The sequence below is a fragment of the Hirundo rustica genome, chromosome 10 (genome assembly GCF_015227805.2).
Source record: "Hirundo rustica isolate bHirRus1 chromosome 10, bHirRus1.pri.v3, whole genome shotgun sequence".
Lineage (NCBI taxonomy): Eukaryota > Metazoa > Chordata > Aves > Passeriformes > Hirundinidae > Hirundo > Hirundo rustica.
In genome coordinates this window covers 17,847,925-17,875,642 of record NC_053459.1, presented here as the reverse complement: position 1 = coordinate 17,875,642, position 27,718 = coordinate 17,847,925, and the positions used below count along the sequence as shown (strand labels likewise).

At 42.4% G+C, this 27,718-nt stretch overlaps 1 protein-coding gene across 7 annotated transcripts in view; it reads right to left on the bottom strand.

Moving 5' to 3' along the window:
* Positions 1-27,718, bottom strand: part of MCF2L2 (MCF.2 cell line derived transforming sequence-like 2) — a 159,565-nt gene that overhangs the window by 14,821 nt on the left and 117,026 nt on the right. For 5 of the 7 annotated variants that reach the window (XM_040073952.1, XM_040073953.2, XM_040073950.2 and 2 more), the window contains 10 exons: positions 26,381-26,450; positions 21,644-21,736; positions 21,054-21,146; positions 18,653-18,778; positions 14,374-14,595; positions 13,048-13,140; positions 12,576-12,654; positions 9,439-9,511; positions 6,275-6,384; positions 2,300-2,395 (listed from right to left, as the gene is read on the bottom strand). In XM_040073952.1, the coding sequence (XP_039929886.1) occupies positions 2,300-2,395; positions 6,275-6,384; positions 9,439-9,511; positions 12,576-12,654; positions 13,048-13,140; positions 14,374-14,595; positions 18,653-18,778; positions 21,054-21,146; positions 21,644-21,736; positions 26,381-26,450 (1,055 nt within the window). The remainder of the gene's footprint in view (positions 1-2,299; positions 2,396-6,274; positions 6,385-9,438; positions 9,512-12,575; positions 12,655-13,047; positions 13,141-14,373; positions 14,596-18,652; positions 18,779-21,053; positions 21,147-21,643; positions 21,737-26,380; positions 26,451-27,718) is intronic. The other 2 variants (XM_040073956.2, XM_040073957.2) reach the window with 1 other exon arrangement.

The following is a 27,718-nucleotide window of genomic DNA, read 5'->3' as shown; positions in this document are numbered from 1 at the left end:
TGCCAACTAATATTTTAGCAACGAGCTAGGGTCCAAGTACAGCTACAACACACAGAGAAATGAGCGTGATGGCTGGAATGGGGTGTGTGTCTACAGATGAGGTTTGGATCATTTTAGACACTGAACTTCTTGTTCTGTGATGACTGACCTGAAATACAGTGAAGAACAAGCATGAATGGTTTGGAGTTCACATTTGTCATTTCTAAAATTTAACCGTGTGAATGCCTGAAAACATTCTCCGAGCTTCCATCTTTACCAGCGCAAACCAGCTTGGAGAAAGTGAAGGCTACGCAGTGGTTTTTTTATTTCCTTGCTTAGCTTCCTGCCCTTTCTCTAAGTCTGCTCAGGAGAAAAGACACAGCTTCCCCACATTTCACTATGAGATGTGCTGAAGTTGTGCCCACCCCAAGAAATATGAACTTGGCTCTTGGCAAACCAGGATGGCTAACGCTGACCCAAGGGTGGGGAGATGGAAGGTGCTTTGAGTGTGGACTTGGATACACTTTGGTGCCAGCTCTGGGATGACTGCGCCAGGGATCTCTGCACTGATGGAGTGCAGGATGCTAAAGTTTCTTCTCCAGACATCAGAGCATTTCCTTGGCTAAAACACCAAAATGATTATATACAACATTTTCCAGCCTGTCGTATCCAGCCTAGGCAGACAGTTCAGCATTTCTCTGGGCAGCTGATACCCAATCTTGTTTTCACCCTAGTTAGTTGGGGTATTATATTGTTTAGACCTTCCTTTTAATGTGCTCTGGAAAGGAACAGACACAGCAGGTCTGAACCAAAGCATGCTCAGCTCAACACACCATCCTTCCCCATGGCCAGAAACAAAAACCTTTAGACAAAGTGTTCAGGAGCAGGACAAGCTGATTGAGGACACTTCCCTGTTCCCTTCTCCCAGCTTCCAGCCTGCCTCAGCAGCCAGCCCGTGCAGGGCTGACAGGCTTTGCCTGGGGAATGACCACGCTCTGCTGGCCACCCTGCCAGCGGTTCCCTCTGGCCAGGAGCAGCTCAGCAGCAGCCCAGCAGCACAGAGTGAAACGGGACATTGTGTAAGAGCTGTTCCACAGGAACCTCAAGCAACCAGACCCAGCAAGGCTTTGAACCCAGAGCACCTACAGCTGAGGGGGCACGAGCTCTTCAAACTGTGCTTTGCTGCCTGGAACACTGAACACAGGGCAAGACATCTCATATGACAAGGAAAACTCAGATAAAATAGAGGCCCCAAACAAAATTGTGGATCTAAACTTGCAAAAATGACAGTATTATTTCTGAAATCTGTGTTTTGTCATTGATTTTCCTGAGTCACAAGATCTAAAACCCACTTATTTTTATATTCAGACACTGAACTTTGTTTGCTCATCTTGGATCTCACTACCACATGCAGTGTTAATCTTATAGGCAGAATCTTACAGCAGTGCTGACTCTTGGTGCATTCTCGTGCGCTTTATCACATTATAATTTAATGTTTCTGTATTTCTGCTTTTATGCTTTCGTCTTGGTTCTTTCTTCCTCCTTTGATGCTCACCCTCTCCATCATTGCACACTAACCCTTTGTCTCACAGAGGAAATATTATTTATCAGAACAGGAGAAAAGCCACACAAACACAATAAAGGGAGTAATTACAGTATCTTTTCAGAAAGTGATTGTAAGCAGTCATTCAATTTCATTTCTATTCACATTTCTTTCTTTCCTCTGAAGTCTCTTCCTTGTACAGCCATCACAGGAATGCGCAATGCTCTCTGTTCATGGATATCTACTAAACATTTATGCACGAGTACCCAAAACACAGCATTTTATGGTGTCATATAACATAATTAAGTGAAATAAAACTCCAGATCTCCTGAATTCTGGTTCCCCACTAGGCCACAGCTGAACAATATTTGAAAAAACAAAGACATCCAAGCAATGAATGATTTCACACATGAAAATCTCATGAGCACAATAGATATGATACTCTTTTTCTTCAAGCCTGTAAGCTGCTGAAAGAAGTTCTGTTGATCATTTAAAACCAGTTCACACTTTGACCCTTGAGAGAAACTGGAAACAAATGTTATTTGCACTGTTATTTGCCAACCCAGAGGTTGCCTTGGCAGCGCTTCTGTGGGAGCAATTCTTGGTGGCGGTGTCTTTGAGCAGAGGAGCCACTTGTGTGCACCACAAAGGAGCATTTGGGTGAGATGCGGCAGCACTTTAGGAAACGGTGATGGATGGCACCATGGGATGGAGAGAACATTGTGGGAGTGCAGGAGACAGATGGCCTGAGACCAAATGCTGCATGGGTGATTTTACCTTTGGGTGGAGCTCTGCGGTTGGAAAGACCTTGCAATGTGAATCGCTTTCTAGCAAGCGCTGTGCGCTCAAGGTTAAGGCTGCTGGAAGCATCAACTAGGAGAGAGAGGGAGAGGGAAGAGAAATAAGGAAGGAAGGATCAGCTGTTCAGATTGTGGGAAGGGAAAGGTTAGCACTGGATGACAACTAAAAAGAAATAAATTTTGATTCAGTTCAAGCCTGAGCAAGAGCTAATCAATTAGAGAGGTGACATGAGGTCAGGGTGAGTAAACCAGCTGAACCAAACAGAGCCTGTGGGTTGAGTTTGGCTCACTGAGTTTTAATGGAGAACAACAACAAAACAAAACCAAAGAATAACAGGTGAAGGGAGGTAGCTCTCATCAAAGGAAAATACATTTTAGCAGCGAGTTAGTGCCTTCTATTATGGAAACACATCACTGGTTGGAACAGCGAGCTGTAGGGAGAAATAAGAGAAGAAGCCTTGCAGTGCAGGACATGCAAGTGTGGAGAGCAGTCGCGCTTCTGCAATCCAGCACTGGCACTGAAGAGTCTGCCCTCACCAGCCCTGTGGCTGGGACACCTTCACCCTTACCTGCTGAAGCCTTTCTAAAGCCTCTGAAGCCAGCAGAGAGTCCTGCAATTGATCTCCTGATTTGCTGGGATGTAAGGATGCCATGCCAGCAAAGCCCACATGCCAGGCTCCTGCATGGATAATGAGCCATGCTGTCTGACAGCTGCCTCTGCCGAGATCACTCACAGATGGATCGAGGTCCTGAGGCTCTGGGCTTGAAAGATACTCAGTTACATTGCAGGAAACAGGTGGACCTAGATCAAACCCCCAGATCCACACACTCCTGCCAAATCCTCCATCTGCTCCTTTCGAGGTGTGGGTGGATAACACCCAGAAGGTTTATGGCAAAGGGGCAGGAGAAAAACCACCTGTTGGGTACCTGGTTCTGAGCCTCGGGATTTAACCAGTAGATTTTCCTCCTCTTTATTTCATTCACTGTCACATGGAAATCTTTAGAGGGACAAATGAAGACCAAAAGTACAAAGGGAACGCGAAGAGACAGTGAATCCACACTGACGGACGAGCAACAGACAGACAAGCTGTGCTTCCAAAGGAAAGCGCATCCCATCACTTCCTGATTTGCAGCCAAGAGAATCCAGGATCTGAGGTGCCTGCATGCATAGGTGGGTGTGAGATGAACAGATTTTAACAACACAGAAGAATTTAGTCACTGTGGTTCAGCTCCTTCTACCCAGTGCTCAGTGCCAGCTCTGGGCCAGGCAGGTGCATCTGGTGATGTGGGGCTGCCTTTGTCTGTGTTGGCCATTCCCTGCCATGGCTGCTCCCACTGCCAGGCAATCCTTGCGCACATACTGTAGCTTATGAAGGATTCAAAAAGTGGTATATAAAATATATTTGCTTTCTGTTTTCTTAGGGCAAGAAAAATCCACAGCATTTAATTATCAGAGAGTCCCACAGGGAGTGCAGCAGTGCACGTGCAGAGGGGTGGGCTCCTGTGTTAGTCCTTCAGCTCTGCAATTGAATCACTCCACTGAGGGACCCCTTTGCATTTCACAAGTCCCCACAGCCTCCCAGCACCAGCAAAGTATTAGACTGGTCTCTAAAGTCATGTTGTCTCCACCTGAGTTATTTCAAACCTTTTCCTTCATTCTGCAGGTATACCAATAACCCTGGAAACTATTTCCAAACATAATAAGAACCAGGTCCTGATGGGCAACAGGCTGAACAAGAGCCTGCAACGCATTCTTGTGCCAAAGAAAGCCAACAGCCTCCTGGGCTGCACTGGGCAGAGCTGTGCCGGCAGTCCAGGGAGGTGAAGATTCCCCTCATCTCAGCACAAGAGAGACACTCCTGCAGTGCTGTCCTGTCTGGGCTCCTCAGGACGTGGGCACACTCGAGAAAATCCAGTGAAAGGCCATGAAGATCATTAAGGGATTGTGGTAGCTGACATGAGGAGAGACTGAAAGAGCTGTGATTGCACAGCCTGGAGAAGAAAAGGCTCGGGAGGATCTTATAAAATAAAGAAGACAGAGCCAGATACTTCTCAGTGGAGCTCAGTGAAAGGATGAGAGAGGCAATGGGCACAAATTGAACTATGGGAAATTCCATTTAAAAATGTGAAAACCCCTTTTTACTGTGAAAGGCATTAAACCTAGGAGAGTGTCCCCATAGAAATTATGGTGTCACCATCCTTGGAGCTGTCCAGAACCCAAATGGACATGGCTGTGAGCAGCTTGCTGCTTCGAGCAGGGCAGTCAGACAAGGGGGTCCCCGCAGGTTCCTGCAGGATTTGCTCCCATTTTATTTCGAGGCAGTGCCTCCACCAGTCAGTCCACACAAAACACTGGTTTACATGTAGAAAACTCTGCCACAGGCACTTATCAATAAGAATGAGGAAACCAAAATAGCTTGTCAATAGTACCCTCGCCTTCCGTACTGCAGAAACTGCCCAATATTTTAAAATAATCTGTGTTCACATTAACTGCAGCGATATCAGAAGCATTTACAGGCAGTAGGTGGCACAAAAGGACAGTTTTGGCAGAGCCCCAGGCTCTGGGCTGGCTCTTGGGGTGGTTTTGAGTTCAGTCTCCTGCAGAACCCCAGGCGTGGGTGCCTCACAGGGACACAAACTCGAGTTTTGGTGGGACATCTAGAGCTGGAGAGCGTTTTGGTGGGACATCTAGAACTGGAGAGCGTTTTGCTGGCTCTGCAGAACGAGGTTTGCAACTCAGGATGCACAGGACACCCGCATCACCAAAAAAGAATGGTCTCCCTGCCCAGCCCTGCAGAAGAACCACCAGAGGAGGAGGAGGAGGAAGAGGAGGAGGAGGATGCTCTGGGCTGAGGCAGTGGGATCCCAGCCAGAGCCCTGAGGAGCTGCTCATGGGAAAGCAGAAGGCAGAAGAATGACAATCAGCACAGAATATGATCCCAGTTCCCACACTCTTGAGTAAGCTGGACAGTTAGAAAACATCAGTCATCTTCCTGGATTTTTTTTTGTTTTTAAGGGGTTTATAAATTGAAAAGCAACAGCTAGTTTTCCACTTTTTTAATAATAATAATAATAAAAAGTCTAAATGTTCTGAAAATAAAATTTTACTGAAACTAATTTTTAAGATTGGGTTTTTAATGAAGAATCCATAACTTTTTTTCCCATCATGAAAACCTAATGCAATGAAAAATCTTTCAGAGAATAGCCTATTTTTCCAAGAGAGATATTCCATTTTCTTTTTTTCTATCTTTATTTATAAGAGGGCTGTTACTTTACACCTCATTTGGGCATTAATCTCTTAAGACCTCACAATTTTCTTTTTTTCATATTACTAGAAAATTGTTTGTTCAGCATTAAGAAATACTGCCTAAAAAAGAAACTGCTGTCAAAAGATTTTCTGTTCCTGCTACTGTCAGATGAGATTCAGTTTCTTTATAGTGTTTATTTTAACCTCTGTTGTATAGAAGATCTATTGTACTTATGGCCTCAAAAAATGGAGGGACTTTCTGTGATTGCCTGCGGGTTTATTTACTGTACACCTGAGGAGAACTGATATACACAAAAGAGGCAAAAAACTCGCCTTGACTTAAAGCAAAGAAAGCAGTTAGTAAAGTCTGTAGGAAAAAAAAATAAATTAAATGTCTAGAAATCACCTTCACTAGGATGCAGAAGGTTAAAATACATATGCTATTGTCCCTTAAGTTCTATTTTTAAACAACACAAGTTGTATAAAGAGCACTATAAAGCATCAAAACTCAGACCTAAGAACCCTGAAGAGGTAATGCCTTTTGGTGCTCCCAAATTTCCATGTGTTTCATTCAGCTTTGTAGCATTGGTTTTTTGTTGGGTTAAAACAACGTCAATTTAAAGTATGCTCATCAAAATCCAGAAATGCGTGCAAATATTAAAATATTTTACCCTTAGGAAGCAAAAGCTCTGTCAGAACTCCTACCTCTCTTTTGTCTGGCGCTGGGACTGGAATTCCTGTTTTTATTGTTAGATGCATCCACATTTGATGTCTCAGATTTGTTTTCGTATATACTTGATGACTTCCTGCTATACCTTGGGACAAAAGAAATACAAAAATAGTAACATCCCTGGTCAACATCTAATAAAGCACTGAGCACTAAGCATTCTTTTTCACCCTCAGACATGGAAGCCTAAGGAACAAAGGGCTGGTTTTAAAATGCTGTGAGCATAAAAGCTTTCATCTGTGTAGGCATGTATGGTGGAGAAAACCCATCCTGCCTCCTCTCCACACCACACAGTGAGGGATGTGCTTCATCACAGCTGAGAAGGGAAAATGTAGAAACAAGCTGGTTGTCTGCACAAGTTATTTTTGCAAGTGCAACAGATTTGAAAGGCTGGAGTGGGAAGCCAGGTAAGAAAAGATAATCCAGATTTTCCATCCTTTGCAACATAAATATATTTGTCTCCAGGAGAGAAATGGATACTGGATGGTCATGTAGAGGTCATACCATGCATAGAGCAACATATAAATTTATTGGCTTCCCCAGCTTCTGTTTCTTCTGCTTTTTAGAAGATGAATCCCAGTGGGATATCCCTGTCTGCAGCTGAATCCCAAAGGGGAGGATCCACCCTGACAAACGTGCCCAGGTACCGGCCGTGGGGCTGTAATGGGACGGACGCCCCCATCCCAGGGCTGTGGGACATTCAGGCTGCAAGGTTTTATCGCGGTTCTTATCCTCGTTATTTTGCAAATGTCTGGTGGTTTAATTTCGTGTTTGACTGTTATCTTTGGCAGACTGCTCCACACAAATCGTTGTATCTACACATTGGAAATACTCTGCCAAAGTGCCTGTTATTGACATGTATCAGCAATTAAACTGCTGCTTGCAATTAACATGTGAACTGCAACACCAAACGTTCACAGGGCTTGTTCTGCTGCAAGGGAAGGTCCAAGATATCATTAAAAACTTAAAAACATTTTAAATACCAGAGATCTGTAAATACCTTTTCTAAATATAAGGCAGTCCAGGACTCATTGTGTTGCATTTGAACTTCTGACCTGTTTCTGATGGAACCTTAGCGAGGTCTCTGTTACCTCCTGTACTAAATCAAAATGTGATTTTGCAGCCTAATGTCAGGTACAAAATGGGGCTCAAAATAAACATGGGAACAAATCCAAGCACACTCACATTTCCTTATTCTTTTTGCTCTCTTTCTTCCTAGCTAGGCTAGGCAGAAAAACAGAGTTAAAGATTTACAGCTGTGAGAAAGACACCAAGAAAATACATGAGCTTTTCTGAAACAGCATCTGGAGCCAAATTCCAAGAGTTTGTGTTTATCCATGTTCACAGGATATTTTTACATGGATGTATGACTGCATCAGTCATTTCCAACAAAGCAGATAGTTAAGCAGTTAGAACAATAGACCATTTAAGTTTAATACATTTAAATAGATTAGAAAACAATACAAAGTGATCATTTCATTATCAATGAAATGCAGCAGCCATCCCTTGAGAGATACAGCAGCAATAGATACTACAGGGCATTTCATTTTAGGATTAAACAGTGAACTTTGTGGAAGAATTTGGAAGGAGAGAATTGGAATAGATTGAACAGAACTTAGGGACTCAGTAACTGTATGAAGGACGCTGGCTCTGAGTGTCCCTTTTCCCAACACCTCAGCTTCAATCCCAAGTCAGGCCTGCCTTATCTCAGGGAATTGCAGTCCCAAGGGATGCTGGTGGCATGTAAGCACTAAAGAGGATAGTCTTTGTAGTGGAGCAGATGCAGCTTGGGAGGGGAAGGCATCCTGCAAACAGATTTCCCCAATGTCACAGCAGAGGTTCGACATTCCCGACAAACAGTGGAGACACTGTCACACATGGGCAGCCCAGGAGTAGGTGTCTCTTGGGTAGATAACAAGTCAATGATTAATTAGCCTCTCTCTGCTGGCAGGGCACTGATGATGCTGGCTGCTCTTTAGCAAATGCTGTCTCCAGTGGCCTCCAGCACCTCTCACACCTTGGTCATGTCAGCCACGAGCACAGGCTGTGCCACACGGTGGCTCTGGCAGTCCAGCCTCTTCCTCCCCCTCCTTGTCTCCAGCCAGCAGCCCAGAACAGGCTGCAGAAAGGGCTCCCCAGTCTCAGGAACTCTGGATCCACCATTTCACATCAACTACGACAAAGCCAGCTTCGTGCTGCAATTCCACTGTCCTTGCTCCTCTTGGGAACACATGTTACAGGTCATGGGACACCCTGGACTTTGTGCCATTCATCACAGCCCAGAGCACTGTTCTTTCATGACGACTCACTGTATTCTTCCTGGTCCTATAATAACTCAGCATTTGGAGCAGGAGCATCTGACCTCTCCTTTTCTGGCACAGCAGGCAGAGTGAGGACAACAAACACTTCATTTTCCCTTTGGTTTAATCCACTCTAGGACAAAGAGCTGACCACATGGCCTTTTTTTCTGGAGTTAATTAATTTTCTGTTGACATATTTTGTCTGTAATTTCTGGTCTGGAAAATCTCACTTTAAGAGCCTTATAAGAAGGACACACATCTGGATTCTTCTGAAATGTTTTTGTGATTGCACTTCATATCTTGCTGGAATATTTTTCTCCTATCCCCACGGTGGTTATGCTGAAAGATTTCCACCCTTGAACCCTAAACAAAGCAATTTAACCAAGCCTAGAGAAAATATGGTGCAGGATTAATAGCACTACATCTGTTTAATATTTCTTGCATTGAGTCATACAACTCTCAAAGGCTGGCTGTTACCTGGGATCTCCTGGTTTGCTTGATCCTGCTAAACTTTTACAGTGATATCCCATGCCAACTCACATTAAACTTGCCCAACAACTGGGTCATTACAAAACTTTGCTGACAGCTCCATTTAAGATCCTGGAAATGTCCCAATACTTTTTGACTAAACTTGAGTTAAGCGTTGACATTATTTCTGCATTGTGATACTACTTCTCTCTTGAGCAAACCCTTATCTGTATTGATATATCTTTAAAGACTTCAAAAACAATTGGGTAAATTCATACCCAGGAAGCTAAGCACAAAAACCTAAGAATTTATGTACTGCAAAAGTACAAATGCAAGACAAAACATGGCCCTGATGTCAAGGCAGCTGTGGTTACCTGCTGGCATTGGAGGAGTCCATTGGTGCATGATACACACTCTCAGTGATTCTTTGGTGCAGTTGACTTGCTTCTGTTAAAGAAAAAGCAAAAAGAAGTTGTTCCAAAATCTTTAAGTTGCTTCTGTGTTTATGTAGAAGGTTGGAGAGAGAAACAGGAGAGGAGAGATTTTGGCTGCCACTGCAATCAAAATGGAATGCTTGTACTTGAAAAGAAAGGCATATTAAGGTCTTGCTGAAACCTTTTAGCTCACCAAACAACTCTTCTACTCACATTTTTTCACTGCAAGAGATTTCTTCTTCTGCTACCTTCTCTTTCCTCAATACCTCTTCTTAGCTAACTGCACGATATGGATTTAGAGAATTGACATAATGGCCTTTTTCCCAGAATACAAGTTTTGTGGCTCACAGCTTTTTCTGGATTTAGCAACACATGTCCATCAGTCCTTTTGCATACTCAGCTGCATAGCAGAATATATCCCCATGTCTCTGCAGAATGCTTTTGCTCAGCATCCTGGACAAACCGTAATCAGAACATGTTATTCATATTCCAGTTGTTCACTCTTTTTGCAGGGTTGCAAGGTAGCAACAGACTTGTACTCTGTCCAGTAAATGCCGAGTGAAGAAAAATTATAAGACAGTTGCTCAGAGCCTGGGTTTCAGGCCAGGAGAGTCAGACACGGAGAAGTGAGGCAGAAATGGAAGGAGCTGCTTTCAAACTCTCACATTGCTGAGATCCCTGGCCTATTTCACTCTGAAAAAAGGTGAACCTCCTATCAGTGAAAGAGAAGTGACAAGGGGACGGAGCAGCACTGCAGGATTAAACTCAAGTGCTTTGTTGATGGGGTAGAATTGCCCATGCTGGGTGTGGAGTCGGTAGTAGCTCCATTCCTGGGTTTGGCAACTGATTCATGGCCTTACATAAATCCCTTAAGCTGTATCAGTAATTCCTCTGCCTGCAAGACAGCTCCATTCTTTGGGATTGATGGCTCAAGGTGTTGCCCAAAGCCTCGTTAGCTTTCCATGCTCACTGCAATATCTGCCAGGCCTGGGTACACACCGAGCATTTGGACACCAGATTAGTGTTTTAAACTATTTATCACATCCTGTGGCCACCTCCTCTGCCCCTCACTCACTCATCTCAGCTGGTTCTTTCCAACATTCCAACCCCCTGTGCAACTCCTAACAACAGTCATTAAAAACAGCCAAACAAACCTCTTCCTTCTCCCATTTCAATGCTCAGTTGCAAAAATATCCAGTCTTGGATTAAGGCCTCTTCCTTTGTGAGTCATTGAAAACAGAAACTTTAAAACCACAGGACAAAGCATGTGCTCCCTGACACCAGTTATTGTAGTAAGGGGTTTGATTCATGTGATCATTTGGGAAAAGGCAAAGGGAAGAGTTGCAATGGCATATGAGATACAATTTATACCCTCTGACTGCTGTTCTGCCGGATTCACAATAAAGGAAAGCTTGACTTTAGTCGTAGAGTAGGATGAAAATCTCCCTTGGACGGTCTCAAGACCAGACTGAATAAAGTCTTGAGTAACCTTGTTTGACCAACACCTGACTCTGCTCTGAGCAGGACCTTGGACTGTGAAGTCCTGCGGTCCCTTGAAACAGGAAATATTCTAGAATCATATGTTTTTAGGCAAAACAATAAAGAACATCAAAATATAAAGGTTTCAATCAGTCTTGATTCCTGTATATTTTCCTCTGGAAAATTCAAAGTAACTCTAGCTTATAGGCCTTGTGTGCTATAGAGATTTTACAAATGCTCATGTGGGTAACATACAAGCTTAATTTCCTTTGCCTAGAAACACAAATGGAGGACTAGCACTCTCTACTATTAAATATGTACATTTTCTCCATTAGTAACTCTTCTGTGGTAGCCTAAGTAACACCAGCTTTTATACTTTGGAAGCAAATATTACAACCCATATCAGAAAGCCTCTAGATGCAGTCCTGAAACTGCACTAACAAGAATGTTGAGGACTTTCCTCAGCAGTTCCTGATGAACTAATCACAGTAAAATTCAGAATAAAAAGAGAAAAAATGAAGACAAGATCAGAAATAAAAGACCAGAGCAGTAAACATTGTAAATAAGTGTATTGTTTTGGATTGGACTCAGATGCTGAGGGTAATGTTCATAATTGTTTCCTTCTACCTAAGGAGGTTGTAAGAACTCATTGTCTTTGTGAAAGAGACAATTAAAATAGAGGTGACCTCTAAAGTTAAAGGACAGGTTTCCACCTTGGACAAAGTCTGCTTTGGAATTTGAAGGATGTGGGTGGAGAGGCTTTGCTGACCTTACTTTAAAGAGAGATGGGTGTAAGAGAGAAGCAGAAAATGACAGACCAAGGTGAGAAGCAATGCCAAGTTCCAGGAAAAGTCTGTGGGGTTTTTTGTCCTAAGAGAATAAATAGAATAGCATCTATGATAGCTATCATCACTATGTTCTTTTACTATCTGAGATAACCTGATGGAATTTTGTCTGTCTGGGATTCAGTCTGTTATATAGAAAAGGGTGTCATTATCTTAGATACTTAGGTGGCTTCAATCATTCACGGTGTTGAACACATCACAAACCACCTTCACAGGGACACCTCTTGTGAGAGAGGGAAATGTCACCATCCGTGTTTTACAGGGAGGTCACTAAGATGGAAAGATGGGACAAATGACATCTAGAACAAAGGCGGATGACGAGATTTAAAACAAAAGCCCTCCAAGCCCAAACAAAACCAAGCAAACACTAGAGGACAGAGGAGCAGTTCTGCGTCCAGTCATGGATGTGGCAGGAGACCTTTGGATCCAGGTGTTGGGGGCAGACACAGAGTGCAGACCTCATCTCCTCACATGCTGAGGTAAAAGGATGCTTCTGGAGCTGTGGCTTGAGAGGGACAACAGAGAAAAACCATGTTCCTTAGACTAACTGTTAATGGCATAGTTATCCATGTCGTTTATAAAAGTCCAAGAAATTCTCTTTGATCAGGACATGGCTTTAAATCCCAGCAGTGCTGCTCCTTGCTGGCTTCCCTGGTGGTGCTGGCTGGCACTGTAACCTGTCCCAGCCCCACACAGTCACACACAGCTGCAGAGGGAAGGACACATTCCCAGCTGCTGCTTGGTGAGCCTCACCTCTGCATGCTTCCAGCTGTCCTGTCAGGACTTTGCGGATCTCTGAAATCCAGGTGTTTTTCAGCTCAACAGAAGATGCCTGAGAACAAAAGAGGACAAGGCAAAGCAGATCCAGTTAAAACATGCTGCCAATCATTGGGCTGCCCTGACCTACTCTGGCGTTCAGTTTTGCCAAGGATTGGAACAGTGTGGCCAGCTTTGAGCAAAGCAGACGCTCCTCAAGACGGAAAAGTTACCAAGAATCCTCTCCTTGCTTTTCTGTCCAGCATTCTAAGAAATTCCTCATTACTTTATTTCTTCTTTTAGCCAAAATCATGACAATTTTTACAATAAATTGGGCATTTCAGTGTCTACACAACAATGAAGTTTTCAATGGCTATTGTTTCTGGAGTGTACAGGACAGTGAACATTCTTAAAAACAATTCAACTGAAAGGAAGTATAGCCCCCAGAAACAAAAAGGATTGTCATTACCTGAATGATATAGACTTCTTCTCTGCCATTATACCAGATCTCAAACTTCTTGTTATCCCCTTTTACATTTTCTGTAATGCCCACAGTGCTCATCTATTTCAAAATAGAAAAGAAGAAGATGGAATCTGGAAAATATCAATAGTCTTTAAACTTGATCCTCTGAGAAGCATTTTTAAAAGGCTGCATTCACTTCTGACACCTTAGGGAGTCATTAAAAGTAAAATTCAGAGCATGTCATTTCTCAATATCTAATTTGTCATTTGTCTTTTTGATTGTTAAAGGGAAAAAGAATGTTCAAAATTAACCCAAGCTAATGTCTGATGATGAATTTATCCTCTTTTATTGCTTGATCTATGGATCAGTTTTCAACCCCATCCTGGCTCTTGTTCACCTTGACAAATTTTCAGTTTTGGAAAGACTGTTTTTTCACTTGCCATCATTGACCTTTTGAGGTGGAAGAGGAAGAGGGATGGAATAGGGCTTTGTGGGATTTAATGACCAATCTGCAAACCCAGATGACACAACAAACCCGAAGAAAATAATTCTAGATTTCCTAAATGAAGGATTCTTAATCACAATTTTGAAGTTCAGCTGCTCCTAATCAGCTTCTCATCTTCTTCCTGTATTTCTTTGTGCCTCTTGTTTGCATTCACATCAGCATTAATTTAAATATTTAGACAATGTTATGCCGCCATTCTTTCTATCTCTACAGGAAGAAACTTGAAATGTTTATATGGCTTGGTTCAAGCCTCTGTTACAATTCCTGTCTGGGTACCCTGTAATAAGTTGGGAACATTACACTCGATGATCTGTGTTAGCTGGCTAAAGTCACAAGTGTCACACCACTGTGCTTAGAGGGAAAATGTACCCTGCTTGTGATTCCCACCTTAAAATGTCCTGACTCATATCTGGAAATTTCACTCTTGCAAATAAAAGGGTGCTTCTACTGCAGTGATTCATCTGTAGCTGTTACTGTCACGGAATATATCTGCTCAACTGTGTTAATAGTAAAACTTGCAATAGAACTGCACCTGGAGGATGCCCATAGGCAGAACAGTGATAGGTGCAGGTCCATTCAGTCTGGCTTCTCTTGATGGGATCCTGGGCAAGAAGACAAGGTGCCCCTTTGTATCAAGGTGCAGAGAACAAGGTTCACATCTGCAGTTGCAGGACATACGGCTCAGTCTGTCTCCAGCCCAAAACTAAATGGGAGCTGTCATTTACTCAGGGGTGCAGGACAGCTCCAGCTATGGGCACCTTCTCCAAATGGAAACATCCTTGTCTTGTGGACTTATTTTCCTCCCCCAGCATTACTGCTTTTATTACCTTTAATGAATTTTTAAAGCTGTATGAAGCTGTCTTCTCATGGCCATCGGTGTTCTCCTCCCGTTTCTTGCAGAAAAGCAGCATCTTTGTATAGAGGAAGAGGTGTCTCTGCATTGGTTTGAATCTAGCCAAGTCCTTCACCTTGTTGTGCCCCTTCTTGTGGTCAGTCCATACGTTGAAGGAACCCTGCATCAACAGCTTGCCAAGCTCACTGACATCCCCCTAGCAAGCAAGGAAAAGAGAATCACATTCAAACCAGGGTAGTCCCAGGCACAATTCTTTCCTCTGGTGGTGTTTGAGATTCCAGGCAGAAGCATCCCTTGTGTTGGAGAGTGCACATGTCCCCTTGCTGAGCCTGTGTGGATTCCTCCTATAACCATAAACTCACTGGTTTCCATGTCCATAATTCCCAGTTTGTCTCCCCACTCATTGTTAGCATTTAAGATCCATCTCAGGATCTCTTTGGATGTGACACACAGGCTGTCCCTTCTGGTGACCTCAGAGGAGACTTCTCTTGACAAAAACTGTGTTTCAAGGCTCCTGACTCCCAGGCAGTAGGAGGGCTCATTGCAGTCCAGTACCCAAAGAAAGGCTTTGATTCTGGAAGATTTAGTTTCAGTTTCCTGCACAAGCTTCCTCCATCCCTGGGCAGAACCTTGAAAGAGCTTAGATGCCTGAAGTCACAGATCAGTGCCTAGAGCTATGTAGGTATGTAATTCCCTCCTGTTTCAAAATAGTCTTTACAAGCTTTGTCAATAATTTCTTGGCTCACCATTTGCACAACTATGCAATGCTGCACAGCCCTGGGCAAAGAGGGAGTCAATACATCAAGGAGCCATTAAAGTACCTGAGGGAGAGTGAAACTAGGCAGGAACTAGACCTTTCTAAATTAAAGGTCTTGTCTGAAGACCACTGATAAGTAAATACTTCAACCAATATAAATATTTAGCTCAGATGCCCCCAGAACAGCTCCGTGTTAAAAGTGGCACAACACATGGATATAAGACGTGGCAACATCCATATGGTAATGGGATTTGACAAATAATGATAATTATAATTATCTTAAGAGCAAGTTTTCCTTGTGCTTTGGAGTGCTTTGTATAATAAGTTGAGGGAATAAGCCCAGTGCATTATTAAAGTCCTTATTTTCAAAATTTGCATGTTCTGATGTTCTGTTGATTATAAGGTGAAGACGTTGGCTCCAAGTGGGAATGTCTAATTTCTTATACTAAGAATTGCAACCTGTTCTCCCTTTCACTCCCTCTCCTCTACCCTACATTCAACTGCAAAACCAGAGCTTTATTAGGTACTTTTACACTCTTTATCAGGGTATTGTTAGACTCTCCAAATCATTCAGAAAACCTCAGCAATTTAGATAAGTCTGTCACCTGTAACATATAGAGTTGGATCTTTGTGCACACAGGACTGTGGGGGTTTGTATTTATACGTGCACGTAGCTATAAACTGCAAGCCTGTGAAAAGTGCATTGATATGCAAAGCTAAATCTAAAAAAAAATAAATAAAAAAATCATCTTTTCTACATGGTTCTGACAATGGTGAGAGGCTCCTGTCACTCCAGGCACTGTTCAATACAGCACTGAGATCCAGAAGCTCAGTTTGACCCTTGACAGGCCTGTCTGTCGAACCTTGAATCTGGGATTGAGATAATAGTGAGATAATAGTGAGTGAAGTGGGAGGCTGCCACTGCTGAGAGGAGACAGACAGGGATGGCAGTCTGCAGCAACCCCACAGGAGGTTTTGAGTTAGCCCACAAGCAGTGCACTCTCTTCAGTGTAGGCAGCAAATAGGAGGACACTGTTCCTGGTAATTTCTGATAGTGGACAGCAGTATTTTATCCTAAAGGAACTTTATTTAAAGTGGAGGATTTGATCACTATCTCAAATATCATTATTCTCTCTTAGAGCAATACATGATACCCCATGCTTATGGAAGATGAGCAACACATACAATAATTTATAAGAATCTCTCATCATAATTCATGGACAAACTACCCAGGCCAGATTGTGTACAAATATCAGGACAATAGTAGAAAACATCTAAAACTTCTGTTCTCCAAGCTTTAGTCTACTCTTTTGTGGTTTTGCCTAAAAATAAAAAAACATACACTAAACCTACCCCAGATTTACATGTTAGCAATTTCTTACACAAGAGTTCAGCTCCTCAAATCTGCATGTGCCCAAGTCCAAGAACCAGAATTTCCTATGCAATTGGGAGCATTCATCACCTGCCACAAAACCTGCTTTCCTACTGGCATAATATCCCTCTCTGAAAGATTTTTTCCAGGCAAGTATTTCTATCATGGCTGTGTGGGAAAGACTCCAGAAGATGGGGTGTGGTTCCATTGTCTATGGGAGGTGTTTATTTGGCACCACAGCCGAGCACCTGGGACAGGTGGAACAGGGAGAAGAAATTATTGGGTGCATCCTCTTTCACACTTTCACCCCATTCAATAATCTTGTAACAAACCATCTCAGGAATGCTGTCAGCATTGGGCTAAACAGTTGTCATGTCCCACTGTGCCATGTTTTGCAGTTCAGCTGAAAAAAAAAAAAAACAAACTAGTCCTTGGATTAGACACTCTAGGCTAGCCCCTTCCTATCTGGCATTTCATGAAAGGCTGTAAAATTCAAAAGTAGAAGTTGAAAAGGAACAGGAACATTCTGTTGAATTCCTGAGTACAAAACTACTCACACTTTAAAGCAAGGAATAGATAAAAGGATGTCCTCAACATTTATATGGACAGGAATCTGGATAAATGCCCCCTGCTCAGGATAATATGTTACCTTTCTTGGAGAAGCTCTTCTTCCTTTCCCTTTACAGAACTGTTTCAAAGTAAATTTTTTTGCTAAATTCCTGTAAGGACATATATTTAAACTCAGAAACACAGGAGGAAATCTACCTTTCTCTGGGAATTAATAGGAAACAGTGCAAACTGGGGAGGTGAAAGGTGTGCTGTATCCATGAGCTTCCCATGCCCATGTTTTCGGGTTCAAGTCCTCAGTAATAAAATTCAGGCTCTAAAGAGTTTTTCTAAAATGAATCTCTGAGACACTCACACTTAGCCACGACCAGAATGGATGAATTATGTTCTGCTTTATTGAAGCTGGTCAGGTTTGGGAGATCTAAGAACGTATTTATGACCTGTGGTGTTTCTCTGATCCACAATCACCACACCTATTCAGTGTTTGCCAGTACAATGAGGCGGCCACTGCTTCACCTTCAACCCAGTACAGCTGCTGCAGGCAGAACTCACATTCTCATGCCAAATGTAATGCACAGTCCACAGGAGCATCTCCAGCTGTGTGCAGCAATGGATCTCTGACAAGCAGCTAAACCAGCAAGCAGTTGAATTTATTTATGAAATCATGTTGGCAGCAGGCATGGGTTCCTCAGCTACCAGATGCAGATGCACTTGCACAAAACAGGACTATAGAAATCAAAACTCCTGAGGCTAATCCCATCCTGAAAAACAGAATAACTCTTCCCACCCAGATATTGTCTGTATAGACCCCAGCACCTTCTCAGGAAATCAGACTTCATACAAAATAGTTCTTCTGGATTAAAGCCTGTTACTGTGGTGTAACAATTCTTTGAACAATACTCAGTGTATTGTTTCTTTCTTGACATTTTCACCCTGCAGCTATTTCAAAATGGGCAAGCACACGATTCTCAGGCCTCATTTTGCCAGGCTTGCTTCTCCTTTATGTGTCAATCACTTCTACTTCTCACTTAAGGGCTCATTTTATGTAGTCAGCTAGTTCTTGAAAGTCATATGACTTCAATGGAGCTTCTGCAGAGATGTATACTTTTGCTCTTTGATTTGCACCATGGTTGTTATTTCACATTTCAGATAACAAGCTTGCCAGTCACTGGCATAGATTCCATTACCCACTTTAAATGAAAGCCAAATTTTTCTCCCTAAGTGCAAAAGATTTGAAAACACTTGAATTGCACAGGAGTCACAAAGTTTCAGCAAATTTCTGAAGTTAGTTGTGCCACGCTGTACCTCTCACCTACAAATGAGGTTTGGGTTCAATGACTCAGAAGTCCTGCATTTGCCCCACAATGTCCCCACATTCACACCTCAGCTCAGGTGTGCTGAGATGTACTTTGGTCATCACAACACACCACTGAGTGACATTTTTCAGGAATGTGGCACAGGCTCCATAAAGGCTCCGCAGCCATGGGCACAGCATGATCAGTGATAACAGGAACACGGGATGGCTGAGACCAGAGTAGGAGCAGCAGCAGCAGTTACCTCATATCCTGTGATTGCTATCTGGTGCATGGAATCATTTACAGATTTGATGATATCAAGCATCGTGGCCAGGGCTTCTTCCAATTCAGCAGTACCTTCTGAATTCTTGCTACACTTCAGCATTTCCTGATTAAAAAAAAAAAAAATACAGGGAATACTTGAGAAGTTCTGATACCAGAAGACACCATAAGACAATCCTTCCTGGAATTTGTGTTGCATTAAAAAAGTAGCAGAATTAAAAGAAAACAAAAGAGGAACAAAAAAACTCAAAAAAAACCCCAAATATGACATTCGCCGGAGTGGTCATTGAGGACACACATTTTCATCTCTTGAACATATTCAAGTTTAAAGATGAGACATTTAAGATGACATTCATTAATGACATATTCATTTAAGATGAGACAGGACCATTCTGACATATTTACAATGAATTCCTTGCATGTCATAGAATTGCATCCAGGGGTTTTGTGGGGTTTTTGTTGTTGTTGTTTTTGTTTTGTTTTGTTTTCTTAACATGTGCTAGGAAAGAAGCTCAATGTAATTATCTCAGGTGTTAGACAATTCCTCATTTTCTTTTGCGATTAGTTCCACAAGGCACATACTACCACTGTTAAAAATGTGAATTAATTTCTAGTCTGAATTTTGCAGGTTAGACGTTCCACATTTTCAGTTTGGAAATATTTTAATCCAAGAGCTGAGGCAAAATAGGAACGGCCAAAAGATAGCTCCTGCAAACCCAAACAGCAGCAGTCTCTCCTCAAGTGCTTGGGTAACCAGGGATTAGAAGGTAAAATCAGGATGCATTCCTACAGTACCTGCTGCACATTTTCTAGGATGAGGCTGGATCTCTGTACCGTGGGCACGCTGCTTTTATCAGCATGAGCATAGTAGCTAAACATTGAAACCAGAGGGTTGCAATAATTGTGACCCAAAATTCAAATCCAGTCTGCCCACCACTCAAGGCGTGCAGCTTCTTAAGCACTTGTTTTTTACCAATTTTTCACTGGCTTCCATTTCTCTGCACTTTTAAAGGCTCCTCCAGCCAGGGAAGGAGTGCACCATCTTCCCGGATCTCATAAACCCTGACAAAGTAAATGCCAGTGCCAATGTGTTGTTGCTAAGTATGAAACTGGTCTGACCAGCTTCAAACCCCAATGGCTGAGACCTGTTTTGCCTGAGAATTTTACTCCTCGATCTAATCTTGGGTTTATTTACAGCCATATTTCAAATTAAAAGTAACATCTGGTTTACTCTTGCTTTCCTGGAGACCTTGACATTTTTTTTTCCCTTCTCACAGAATAGTTTCAAGAAATAGAGTTCAAATTTATTTCTGGACTATGTTGATATAAATTCACTGGAATCAGTGATTGTGTCAATATCCACATATAGAATCCATATGGATTCTATAGTTTTTCATGAGGTCAGTAAGCAGCTCACAGAAATATTGTACAAGAAGGGCCAACCAGGTCCTCCCATTGCTTACACTGGCACATTCTGAGCAGTGCCATAGTAACTATTAGCAAGTTAAATGGCAACCTAAAATCTTCATTGCAAATTTCAATGCTAAATTTCATGACAGAACATAACACTGCTTTAAGCCCAGAGGCCTGAGAACAGTATGTAATTCACCTTCAGGACCTTCCCATAGGGAAAGTCAGTAAATATTATTTTTTAGAACTGAGTAGACGGAGACAGAAATTTAAGCCACCACCTTAAAAGGAGAAAAAAAAATAAATCATTGTTTTCATTGTTTTGAGTGTATATATTTTCTATTGCCCAGTTCAGACCAGAATTTCAAGCATGGACCACTCATGGCTCCAGCCAAATCAAGAGGGAAGTTCACATATTCACCCTGTGGAAAAATTACAGACAATTTGTTCCTAGCTGTGTCTTTTAAAAAGCAGCAGCAAAAGGGAGTGGCTCCCTCTGAAAGTTTTGAGTCACAACCATGGGAAAATATCAGTTCAGAGAGCTGAAAGAGTTTTGTTAAACAAGGACAGATGTTAGACAGGATTTAAGGCATCAGTTCCTGTTTTCAGATTGTAAAACTATATATTGATACAATAAAGCCAAGCTCAAATTCTGTTTAAGGTTAAAACAATCAATAAGAAAATAAAATACTTACTATCTTAAAAAGTAAAATATTTTACTTTTTGTAGAGAGAGCTATACATATAATAGTATACTGCTATTACATAGTGTAAGTACTGCTAAGTACTAGCAGTTCCCAATCTAAAGTCCCTGTACAAGACTGTTTTCTACCATTTTACAACTAATAAATGCTTAGTATTTGTTGAAGAACTGGGTGAGGCTTTATTTCCAGGTAGTCCTGACTGTTATGAAAACCTGGAAGTAAAACAAGCCACACACTGCAATACTTTGCACTGTCATGGAGAACTTACCTTTAGCAGCAGCTGGTACTTGGTGATTCTCTGAACTGGCTTTAAGAGATAAGCATCAAGTGAGAGCTTATGATCCAATTTACGCTGACATTCCTATAGGAAACAACATGGAAGAAAAATAAAATTTCTTGAAACACAGGCAAGCCACCAACATCACTATCATTTGACAATCTGAAGATTATATGTCTGTGAATTAATTGAGAGAGAAATTTGTTCCATCTGCATAGGAATTTCCGGGCTACTTATGCCACAGTGAAAATATATCTAAACAAGAGCTAATGTTTAGGTTCAACTTGGTGTCGAAATTCCCTGCTGATGAGATTGCAATCAGCCGGGATTTGCAAAGAAGCCAGCACTTGTTTGGTGTGGGCATAGCCTGCAGAGTCAGCCTCCTGTGCAGGAAATCTACCCAGTGCTCTACCCACCCAGTCTCCTGTAGAGAACCCCTTGACACACACTGGGCACCTGCCATCGGTACAAGAAGCACGCAGAAAAGTCTGTGTATTGCTCTAGGTTTTCTAAAGGATAGAGATACATGAGGAAAACAAGCTTTGAGGGTCTTGCACTGCTAGTCTGCCATGAAATTCCACCTGAAAAAAGATGCTGTCTCCACACTGTCTCCAGAGAGCTTCAGACCTTGGCTTGTTCTGACAGTACTTTTCATATATTTGCAGGTCCTCCTTCTGCAAGAAAAGAAGAGTTTAGGTAAGGAAAGGAGCGAGAACCCATAGAGTGTCTTTCTTCAATTACTTTGTCTTACCTTCCATCCTAAGACATGAAATAATTACTACACGGGAATAACTCTGAATGTAAAAATATTCTGAAACCACCAAACCTGCTTTTTACTTCTGATTAAGTTAAATACACCTGAAAGTGAGATTTTTGGGTTTTTTCTTCACTTTTCACACAAAACAAGGAGACTGCAGACTGGAAGACACATAATCTAACAGCAAAACCGGTATCTTTTTCAGGTGAATTGATGGCTTGGAAAAAACAAAACAAACAAAAAAGAAATATTAGAAATTTAAACTTTATTAACAATTTTATTAAAGATACTGGCACTGTAATTGTTAAAGATGCCCAAAGTTTACCAGTTCATCACCGTTTGAAAATAGTGTTGGCTCTCAGTAGTACAAGGACAAATTACAAAGAAGTTTGTCTTGTTGATGTCCCAGGCCAGGCAGGGGGATGCATTAAACCCTGTCCTCTCCAAATTAGAGGTGGGTGGATTCCCTTTATTTACCTTTGACTACACTCCAGCCACTCTCACGGAGGTCCATGGCAAAAACCTCACTGACTTCAGTGGACACGGTGAGGATGTGTCCCCGAGCCCAGGGAGGCGTTCCGAGCTCCCCGGGCTGTGCGGGTGGATGCAGAGGTGGGTGTTCTCTGCCAGCTCCCGGGCTCGCTGACTGTGCACCGGGGTGACCGGCCGGGAGCTCCCCACCTTCATCTGCACCCACCCTGCTGGGTGTGACCTCAGCAAACCAAAGAAAACACCAGAAATAAATCTCAGCAATTCCTGGATCTTTCCTCTGTGCGTTCAGCACATCAGGCAGTTCCCGCACGCTCCTGCTGCAGGGAAATCATTTCCTTCTGCACAGTTGCGGGAAGAAATCAGTGTTGCTGCTGTCTTCCTCTCCAGACCCATCCTGACATCACCCCCGTGAATCAGCCCTGAAATCAGCTGTGCCACCAACACCAAGGGTGTCAAGGGTTATGCAACGCAAAAACCTCTTCTGTTGCAACTCAATGGTGCTGTTTCAAATAGGTGCAGCGTTTTCTTCACAAAATCAGAATTGTTTGTACATGTTGCCCTGGAGGGCGGTTAGCAGGGGGGAAACCCCACAGAACTAAAAATAGCAACGAAGCATAATCAAGCATTACAACCTCATCCTGGCCCACGGAAACCTAACTGGATTGGGTAAGAAAAACAGAGGGAGCAACAGACAAGACAACTATTAGGAAGAAGAGAAAAGAACCAATTTAAACTTAAATAAAAGGTACAATAACCAACAATTTACCAGTAATTTGCCATAGTGGAACCACCCTATGCCAGTGCAATCTACTGCTGCCTAAGTCAGTGACACCTGCTCAGGCAGATACTTACATATTTAATTACAGCGTTAAGTTTTGCAATAGTGTTAGGACTAGAATTAGGCTCAGACTTCAAAATGCCAAGAAATAATTGATTGCCTAATTATTAAAATCCCAGTCTTAAATATTCCACACATCTCGATTTTCACATGCAAATGTTCGGACTTCTTGCTGGTACATTTATACCATGCTCCTCTCTCTTATAAATCTTTTACTTTCCACACTGATTTGGATCCTGAGAGCTCTGTAAGCTCTAATGCACATGGCATATATACACAGTTCCAATTATCTTTTTGACTGCTGTTTTATGAAAATTTTTTGCATTAATCTAGAATCTCAACCTTTGAATCCAGCTCACAAGTTTCTGGTCAGCTGCCACTGTCATTTCACAGGTAGATTCCTTTTCTAAATGCTTCATTGTCCCTGAATGACCAAATGCTCCAGCTGCTGGCTCCTGTTGAACTATTCCCTTTTATAAAGTTAGCAGTATGGATAAGTGAACCGTGGTAATCCACAGTGAATCACTCCTGCCAGACACATCACCTGGCACATTTTGGTAAGCAGTCTGACACCTTTGGGTCCATCCTGGGCATTCTTGCCTTGGTTTAGTAAGCTTTCCTTCTTCACAGCCCTTTGTACAGCAGAGATCAGCCCAGCATGTCCCTCTTGTTGCTGATAAAGCACCAGAAGACCCATTCTGCAAGGTATTCAGTGCACATCCCTCCTGTCTTTGAAAGCTATGTAGACCATGACCACACAGAGCTGCAAGTAGGGTCAAGCATCCTGGTGATGGCAAAATAGCTGCCATGTGGGGAAAGCTGAGCTGGCTCACTTCTAATTTAGCTCATATGAAGATCATGCCCTAAACGAAGTCAGGCAAAGTGGGAGGGAGAACAAGAAAGGCATTTCTGGCTCATTTTTTACCAGGTTCTGCCACCATGATCCAGAGGACAAAGGCAGAGAAGAGCCAGGGAGAGACTCCACAGCCTGTTTCTCCCATCAGCTGAGATGGAGGGATCACATTCACGGTGACAGCTGACCAGGTGGCATTGGAAGAGTGTGTGGGGACATGGCAGAGGAATGACTGGCAGGGGATGGAGTGACTCTGGCACCAGAGTGTCTCACTTCAGCTCTCAGGATACTTTCAAGCAGCTCTGGAATCAGGGCTGAAAAGGCCCGGTGTGATCAGACAGGGTAAAACTCTTCAAAGTAGGAATCTAAAAAGCCTGGCTGTTCCTAATCATAGGCCCAGCCCGTTGCTGTGACAGGATGGTCACGCCCATACAGAGAAGGAGAACCTGCAACAATGTGAGTTTCCTCCCTGGAACTCGGCATCCCTTGGAACAGCAGCTGCTTCTGTTTCCCCCGTCACAGCAAGAACAGCCATAACTCACGGGGCAGCCAGAAGCCACTGCTCAGCAGGAAGGCAAAAAAACCTGCCAAATCATGGGGAGCACAAACACACAACCAGACTTTTGTTTGTGCCTCCTAAAGGCAGTCCAACAGAAACAACACATTTCTGGACTTTATGTGGCTTCTTCTAAAAACAGAACGTAAGGGCAAGTTCTCGAATCAAAGGTGCTACTGTGTGAGCAGAGACATCTCAAGAGAGAAGCTTGTGCTTTCTTAGTGTGAAATTTGAAATAGGGAGAAAGCAAAAGCATGATTTAACCTCTTATTTGATAGACTTAGTGTGGTTTGACCAGGCCACAGAAACTGGTGAGCTAAGGCGATGGAGAGACTGGTTTTATTCCACTTCGTACCTGAACCCCAGCTTTGGTGCTGTTTTCATATTGGTAGAGTAGTGAAGGGAATTGAGCTTAACAGCTGTTTTTACAGAGAGACATAAGCTACAATATTTGAATATGGAATGTGAACATTCTGCAGAATCATAGGAACAATTCTATACCAAGAATTTTTATTTAGCTTCATTCTTTAGGGATATATGCAGCACATGGACTATTTTACATTTCTTGGGTTTCAGAGGTCTGCATTCTTCAAAGACTGCTTATCCTCTTTTGCATAATGATTTCACCACAGTATTTTCCTGCCCAGCATCTGAATTCTAGGATAACAACGTATGCCTTAGTAGTGTCATTTACTCAAGCTCTAAATGCTTCGTTGTTAAACCAAAAATAATCCAATGGACATATAATCACATTTACACTTGTATGATTCTCTCCAGCCTGACCGGTTTGTAAATTGGAAGCGTACCCTTTGCGAGTATCACATGCTCACAATTCTCATTAAATCTTAGTAATGTGGCAGTGCTCAGCACCCCTGACTGGTTCAGTCAAATCTGTATCTAATGTGTGCTCTGGAAAAGCAGCAAATGCTACCGGTAGTATACAGGAGAAGCAGGAGGTACCTTTGACTACAGTGGACAGATTTTCCCATTTCTCATGCCACTTCCATTTCCTGTGCAAAACACAGAGCCCTATTCACACAGTTTTGTCAAGCTCTGAAAGCAGTAGCAAACCACCAAAACAGATTTTTTTTCATTAGTAGGGCCCCTGAAGGAGCGCTATATAAACAAGCACCTTTGGTTGTATTGCAGGAAAGAACTAATGGTCAGGCTGAGTGGGGGTGGAGGTGGAGAAGAGACATCACTGGGAGCTGTCAGGGAGAGCTGCAGCACTTGGGCACTGAGAGTCACCTCACAGCAGAGGAGACATCCCGCTGGTTGGGTTATGTGAAGAAGTGAAGGGAATCAACCTCACAGTCTTATGGAGCTGCTGGGCTCCATGCAAGGACAGCAGCAGACTCTGCTGGGACAGTTCTAGGGGACCAGGTGTCCTGAATGGTGCAAAGAGAGATAAGATAAAGCAGGAACAGGATGTGTTGTCTGCACCCAGAGCAACCTGCTGTGACACGGATCCCGTTCTCTATTTACTGCAGGGTGGTGTCTGGGTTACATCAGACTCCTGATAGATGTGCCTGATATGAAACACATGTCAAACATTTGGACTGCTGTTATTTGTTGGGTTTTCTCTTTTAAATGGGACTTAAACTATTTGTACAACACTGGTAACCAGCCTCTTCCAGTCAGTAAACCAGGTAAAGGGTCAGATATCAATACGTACTTGCTCACTGTGGGTTCATCTGGGAATATCTGCTTAGAGGAGTTTCTCTCATTCACGAAAGCAGAGTGAAAAGATGGGAGTACATCTCTAAGTACTGTAGGATAAGACTACAGATATTCATTCAAACCTGAAAAAGGATATACTTACTCTTTTCAAAAAGCATCGGGCAAGAAGCTCAGGGTTTTCAATGCAATTTTCTATCTCCTTAAGGAAAATCCTGAGAGGGAGAAAAAAAGATCAAAGAATAATGTAAAATCCCATTCACACTGTGTGTTAGCTTCTGTGTAAATCCACCTTAAATCCTTCATTTTTGTAGTAAGAGTATTCAGTTGGGAAGGTAACAGTTCAGACACACCAAGAAATATATATTTTAGAAAAATGGGATGTAGATGTCACCTGCTTCCCTAAATCACAAATATTATCATATTTTCTCTGCTCACAAGCATCTGCTACATCTGATTCCTCTGCTGAAATTTGTTTCAAATCTGTACCCAAATACCTGCTTTCCATTTGGGTGTTTCAGAACAGCTAGAAAAGACAGGAATGCTGTCAGATGCAGTTGCTCAATCAGCAAGCAGTGAAAATATGGGATGTAGTCCAAAGGCTTCTGCAGTGACAGTCGGTGCACTAAACCTTTAGGGAAAGAAAGATTGATCTTGCAAAGGGAGAGGAACATCTTTCTCCAAATGGAAGACACAGTCTTTGAAAATAATATATATATACTGGAAAATATTTTTTCTCCTATGTATTAACTACTCTGGCATGATATTAAGACTTGCAAAAGAGATTTTTTTTTAAATTTATTTTGTTCAGCTGTTTGTTACCTCTTACAGGCAATTCTTATTCAAAAGAATTCCTAAATTCCCACTATGGTTACAGTTTTGCTTAAGCAAGGCTAGGAAAAGCAGGAAATTTATAGAAGTTTCCCTGTAAGCTTTGTGTTTTGAAAGCAAATTGCAGAAGCGTTTATTTTGTTCATAGCTAGTGTTCTGTAGTCATGGGCTCAGAATTTCCTTGTCAACAGTATGGACATGGCTTCTGGAAAGGTTTGTGATCTCATATGAGGGATAAAAAGAATTAAATATATAATGTCTTCTGATCTGATAACAGAAATACAGGACAAATAAACTGAACACAAAAAAAACTTCCTCACAGAGGTGTTTTTCCAGACAGAAAATATCAGGATTTAGTCCTGTGACATCTACCAATGTACCAAGAGAGGTGGTAAAATACTGACCACAGTGGACATTCAGAATGGATCCTGCCAGAGGAAATCACTAGTAAATCCACAAAGGGTACAATATTCACCAAAAAAAAAAAGATGAAACAGATGATCTCAGAGGCATCCTCTACACATGGGTTTTATAGGACACACACAGAGACTGAGTGAGGATGACTTTTCCTGCCATTTACATGTGAGCATGACAAAGCACCTGAGAGAAAAGGACTGGACACGATGGTGGCACCCAGGGATGCAGGACAACC